We start from the raw sequence: 6323 nt of genomic DNA on the forward strand, positions 1-6323 counted from the left end.
GCCTTGTGCAAGCAAAAACTAACTTTCTGTTCGTCCCATTGGAGACATAGATCTTAAAGCTGATAATGGAAACGTCCGACATGATCGGCAACATTTCTGAGAACCCACACTTGAAAATGATCCAGCGTGACAGACGCCAGACGGGTATTAACAACTGTCAGTTTGACTGACAGTGATATTCAGTGAAGCTTCTGAAGAACCGACAGCTCTCACCTTTCCCGTCTTTAACCACGAGGGCAGCACGATCTGTAAATACCTTTAAACTAAATCCTAAAACATATCCTTTTAAATTGATTATTTTTATTGTATTGTTAAGCAATTTGCACGAAAGGTGCTTTAAATAAATAATGTTTAAATGTTTCAATGCTGCACAACATACAAAAACAAGTGAGAAAGAACCAGATGCATCGTTTTGTATTTATTGAAACACTTTAATTTAAAAACCAGCACATGCACTATACAAAAAAACAACTCATAAATAAATAATAAATACACAAGTGAGAGTTCGTCTCGACAAAAACATTTAGAATCTGCAGAAACCTCATTGAAAAAAGTTATTAATTAATTCTCGTGAGAGCGAAGTCAACGTATTAATTAAATTGGTATCAATTGTTAAAGGTGTGGCTGAAATTACACATAACTCACCGTATGAAACAAAGTTACTTCCTGCTTTTATTTCCTTAACAACAAACGGCTGCAGGAGCGGCTTCAACATGTTTTCTTTATATCAGTCGGGAACTTTAGGAGCCTAAAGGTTTGTAAACCTTGAAGTGAAGAGAACATAAAGACACTCAAAGTGTCAGATATATCATCCATTACGCTGTAGACCTGTTGTTCGTTAAGAAGCAGGGCTGAGCCACAGCGTACCTTTGTTTTCACTTCCTCATTCTAATGATACATGTAGAAATGTTCAGATTCAATACATTCACTCGTTCATATATGTATAGGATAAAAGTACCAGATTAGATTCATTCAGGTGCAGCAGGTCATGATCAATTCATGTAAATGCTGACACGTCACCTCACAATGTGGATGAACTCACAACATCTACGGGACATGACACTTGAAATATTCCCTCCCTCGTATTATAAGTGCTTCCGATAATAATGTGCTTCAACTGGACTTTGGAGGTTTCTGACGGCTCCAATTAAATATCTCAATCATTTGGACGGATATCTGGCAAAGATATAAACACTGAAAAGATGGCATTTGATCCTCAGAATGTTTTTCTAGACGAGGCCCCGCTGACAGTCAGGAACAAGCGAACACAGAAAACGGGGATTGTCACATATTTCTACACACTGAATGAAAAGGAGCAACGTTAACAGAGTTATAAAAGATGAAAGGTGAGGCTGGGCGCAGTGCGGACGGGGGGGCAGGAGGGCTCAGTAGGGACGGCCCCGCCGCTCCTGTCTGTGGTCGCCCCTGCAAACAAAAACACAATCATCTGCTGATGAACAGAACAAACACTTTCCCACATCCACAGACGGGAACAGCTTCACAGCCTTCATGACTGAGACGTCTGCAGGAAAACAAGGCCAGACTACAGTTCTGTGAATAATTCAAAACCGACAGAAGAAACTCTTCGAGGCTTCGAGTTCTCTGCGTGGAGCAGGGACAACATGTCATGTCCTTATCCTGCCCCAAAGTATTATCCCATAATCATCACAATGAGCTAAACACTCTTAAAAAGGAACTTAAACATTCTGGAATGACTTTACTTCACATTTAGTTTTTTGCCTTCTGGCTCAGCTCTCTTTTCGTCACAACGGTGCGGTAAAGTGACTGTAATACCGCCCCCACTGCTCCGATTCTCTGGCCAATCTCTCGCTTCATCGTCCCCTCACTCGCGAACAAGACCCCGAACTCCTTCACTTGGGGTAATGGCTCATTCCCTACCCGGAGTAGGCAATCCACCGGTTTCCTGCTGAGAGCCATGGCCTCAGATTTAGAGGTGCTGATCCTCATCCCAACCGCTGCACACTCGGCTGCGAACCGATCCAGTGACTGTTGAAGGTCACAGACCGATGATGCCATAAGGACCACATCATCTGCAAAGAGCAGCGATGAGATCCTCAGGTCACCGAACTGCAACCCCTCTCCTCCACGACTACTCCTCGATATCCTATCCATGAACATCACAAACAGGATTGGTGATAAAGCGCAGCCTTGGCGGAGGCCAACATTCACTGGAAACGAGTCCGACTTACTGCCGAGTATCCGGACACAACTCTCGCTTTGGGCGTACAGGGATTGGATGGCCCTCAAAAGTGACCCCCTCACCCCATACTCCCGCAGCACCTCCCACAGTATCACCCGGGGGACCCGGTCATACGCCTTCTCCAGATCCACAAAACACATGTAGACCGAATGGGCGTACTCCCAGGCCCCCTCCAGGATCCTTGCGAGAGTGAAGAGTTGGTCTGTTGTTCCACGACCAGGACGGAATCAGCATTGTTCCTCTTCAATCAGAGGTTCGACTACCGGCCGAACCCTCCTTTCCAGTACCTTGGAGTAGACTTTACCAGGGAGGCTGAGAAGTGTGATACCCCTGTAGTTGGCACACACTCTCTGGTCCCCCTTTTTAAATAGGGGAACCACCACTGTGGAGTTGTTTGACTACCTCAGTAACTTCCATCAGGGAAATTGACGATGATCCCCCATCAGCTTCCAGCTCTGCCTCAACCATAGAGGGCGTGTTAGTCGGATTCAGGAGTTCCTCAAAGTGCTCCTTCCAGCGGCCGATAACCTTCTCAGTTGAAGTCAGCAGGGTCCCACCCTTGCTGTACACAGCTTGGATGGTTCCTCGCTTCCCCCTCCTGAGGTGCCGGATGGTTTTCCAGAAGCACCTTGGTGCCGACCGAAAGTCATTCTTCATAGCTTCTCCGAACTTCTCCCGCACCCGCTGCTTTGCTGCCGCCCTTCTAGTCCTTCGATACCCTGCAACTGTTTCCGGAGTCCTCCCGGATAACATAACCCGGAAGGACTCCTTCTTCAGTCGGACGGCTTCCCTGACCACCGGGGTCCACCACGGTGTTCGAGGGTTACCGCCCCTTGAGGCACCTAAGACCTTGAGACCACAGCTCATCACCGCAGCTTCAGCAATAGAGGTTTTGAACATCGCCCACTCAGGTTCAACTCACCCGGGACCCGAAGCGGCTGGCCGTAAACTAGCTCCGCAGACGAGGCCTGGGGGCCAAGCATGACCCATGGGAGTCGGTCGACCCAGCCGCCGCCTGTGAGGCTGGCCCACAGAGTGGCTTTCATGGAGCGATGAAACCGCTCGCAAAGCCCGTTGGCCTGTGGGTTGTATGCTGTTGTGGAGTTTCACCCACAGGATCTCAGCGACAGCAGTCCAGAACTTGGACGTAAACTGGGGGCCCCTGTCAGAGGTGAGGTCCGATGGTGTGCCAAAACGGGCCACCCAGGATCCGACAAATGCCCGAGCCACGTCCGCGGATGATGACAGTGGAACCGCTTCTGGCCACCTGGTCGTCCTATCCACCATAGTGAGGAGGTGAGTGAACTCCCGGGAGGGGGGCAGGGGGCCCACAAGGTCTACGTTCACGTGATCAAAACGGCTCAGACAAACTTAGCCCCCACTAGCTTAGTGGACGCCTTCACTCCTGGGTGCAAAAGGCTGTGAATGGCATCAAAAACACAGCGCCGCCAGCTAGTGGGAACCATAGGTTGGGACTGACCCATGGAGACATCGCAGAGGAGTGTGGTGTTGACGTCATCAAACTCCACATCCTCGAACCGCAGCCCAGTGGCGGCTGTCCGGTAGGCCTGCACTTCCATGTCAGTGGCCTGGTCGGAAGCCATAACAGCGTGGTCGAGGCCTAAATGGATGGCCGCCACCACAGGTTGAGAGAGGCAGTCGGCGACCAACTTGTGCTTTCCAGCTACGTGCTGTATGTCTGTAGTGAACTCTGAAATAGCAGATAGGTGGCGCTGTTGGTGGCTGGTGGTTGGTTGTGGCTCGGCGGCCTTGGCCATAGCAAACGTCAGTGGCTTGTGGTCACAAAGGCGGTGAAGCGTCGGCCCTCAAGCAGAAACCTGAAGTGCCGAATGGCGAGTAAGAGACCTAGGAGCTCGAAAGTGCTGTAATTCTTCTCGTTGTCACGTAGCTTGTGGCTGAAAAAAGCGAGTGGCTGCCAGGCACCACTCACCCACTGTTCGAACACAGCACCCACTGCGTAGTCGAAAGAGTCAGTCGTGAGGGCGATCAAGGCCGTGGGAGACGGGTGGGCCAGTAAAGCAGCGCTGGCCAGGGCAGCCTTGGCATTGTCGAAGGCTATGTCCCTATCAGGGGACCAGTCCACATCGGCGTTCTGCTTTTTACCCCGCAGCACGCCGTACAGGTGCCGCATGAGGTGAGCCGCGCAGGGAATGAACCTGTTATAAAAGTTCACCATGCCCAGGAACTCCTGCAGGGACTTAACGGTGCGGGGGCGTGGGAAACTGGCGACGGCATCCACCCTGGCGGGGAGTGGAACGGCTCCATCCGGCGAGACACGGTGTCCGAGGAAGTTGATGGATGGCACACCGAACTGGCACCTTGCTGGGTTAACGATAAGCCCATGAGCACTGAGCCGCTCGAACAGCTGACGGAGGTGTGTCAGGTGCTCCTCCGCACAGGCGCTGGCTACGAGAATGTCGTCTAAATAAACAAACAAGAACAGCATTTCTCGCAACACTCGAGTCCATCAGCCTCTGGAATGTTTGTGCCGCCCCCTTGAGGCCGAAAGGCATCCGCAGGAACTCAAAGAGTCCAAACGGCGTAATGACTGCTGTCTTCGGCACGTCCCGTGGGTGGACCGGTACCTGGTGGTAGACACGCACCAAGTCCACCTTGGAGAAGATGGTTGTTCCCTCGAGGTGGGCGGAAAAATCTTGGATGTGTGGGACGGGGGTACCGGTCGGGGGTCGTAATGTTATTCTGGCGCCAACTACCGTCAGCCTTCGTCACCATGTGCAAGGGAGAGGCCCACGCTGTCAGAGCGGCGCACGATGCCAAGGTGCTCCATGGCCGTGAACTCCCATTGCCGATGGCGGGTTTAGCCGGGTCGAGACGTCGAGCACTTGCGTAGACCGGGGCGCCGTAAGTGACGATATGGTGCTCTACCCCGTGCTTGGCAACCGCTGACGTAGGCGTGGTGAGGTCCGGAAACTCTGCGAGGAGGCGTTGATACAAGTCTCCGGAGGCAAGCATGTCGGACAGGCCGAACATTCCCGCACCTCCGGGCGTGCACGAGTATGTAGAGAACGAAACAGCATCGATGAGTCAACAATTCGTAACGTCCACCAGTAGGTGAAAAGCACACGCCTAGGAGGGGAACCGACACCGCGGCCATGATGAAGTCCCAGCCAAAACGCCGCCCGCCGAAACACACCTCCACGTACCTGGTGGCGTAGGTGCGTATAGGTGTGCCATTAGCGGCGTCCATTGGGGGGCCGTATCCACCAGCCATGGTGTCCGCAGCCGATGCAGGGAGGATGCTGTGCTGAGCACCCGAGTTGACCAGCAGCCGCCGGCTCGACACCTCGTCCTTAATAAACAACAGCCTGCTGTCCCCGCCCTGGAGTTTCCCTGGTTGCTGAAAGTGCATGGCGGGCGACACTGTTTGGCCTTGGTTCCAAACCTGTTGTGATAGATCCTGTCGGCCTCAGCAGCCAGCGCGCGATAGTCCTTAGTGAAGGAGAGTGGAGAGCTGGTGTGCGCACAGGCACCTGGAGCAGAAAAATGTGGGTAAACAGAAAAGCGGGATCCGCCGAGCCCAAACAGCCAACATCCTCTCTAGCAACTCGGACGGTTTGCTGTCGCCAAGTCTGGTGAGCAACAACAGACGGTCCGCCTTCTCCATCTCCGACGGCTCAAACGTTCTTAAAAGGAGCGTTTTGAGAGCAATGTAGCGTCCTGAGTTATCCCTCTCAGTTGGAACTGGGCTTCAATGTGTTGAAACCACGGCCGGGGCTGTGCTGCCAGAACTCAGGCAACTTGATCGTTGCGGCGTAGACATTAGCCAGAGCTCCTGCCGGCGCTGCATTACCGTTTGCTTCAAACAAGTATTACTCTCAGCGTTCAGGGTCACCAATGTGTAGTAACGAGGAGACGATAGACAAGTTGTCAAGTCGAACGTTTACTTTCCAACAGGAACAGCGATACAGCGGCATTAGTCAAGCCTCCAACCACAACAGTTACGACAGGTAAAACAATAACAACTCCCAGCAAGCTCCTGGGTTACCAGTCTTAAAGGAGACGCATCTCCTCTCATAGTGTTCAGTGAATGTCTATGTTCCCAATGGGTCACCACAATATA

The 6323-nt window shown here is 52.0% G+C and overlaps 1 protein-coding gene across 1 annotated transcript in view; it reads right to left on the reverse strand.

Annotated features, from left to right (window-relative positions):
* Nucleotides 1-405: 405 nt before the first annotated feature.
* The window catches only part of fus (FUS RNA binding protein), a 27324-nt gene continuing 21406 nt past the window's right edge, over nucleotides 406-6323 (reverse strand). Inside the window, exon 15 of the mRNA XM_029438114.1 lies at nucleotides 406-1425. Coding sequence (XP_029293974.1) covers nucleotides 1386-1425 — 40 coding nt within the window. The 3' untranslated portion in view covers nucleotides 406-1385. The remainder of the gene's footprint in view (nucleotides 1426-6323) is intronic.

The sequence above is a fragment of the Cottoperca gobio genome, chromosome 8, assembly GCF_900634415.1.
Source record: "Cottoperca gobio chromosome 8, fCotGob3.1, whole genome shotgun sequence".
Taxonomy (NCBI): Eukaryota; Metazoa; Chordata; class Actinopteri; order Perciformes; family Bovichtidae; genus Cottoperca; species Cottoperca gobio.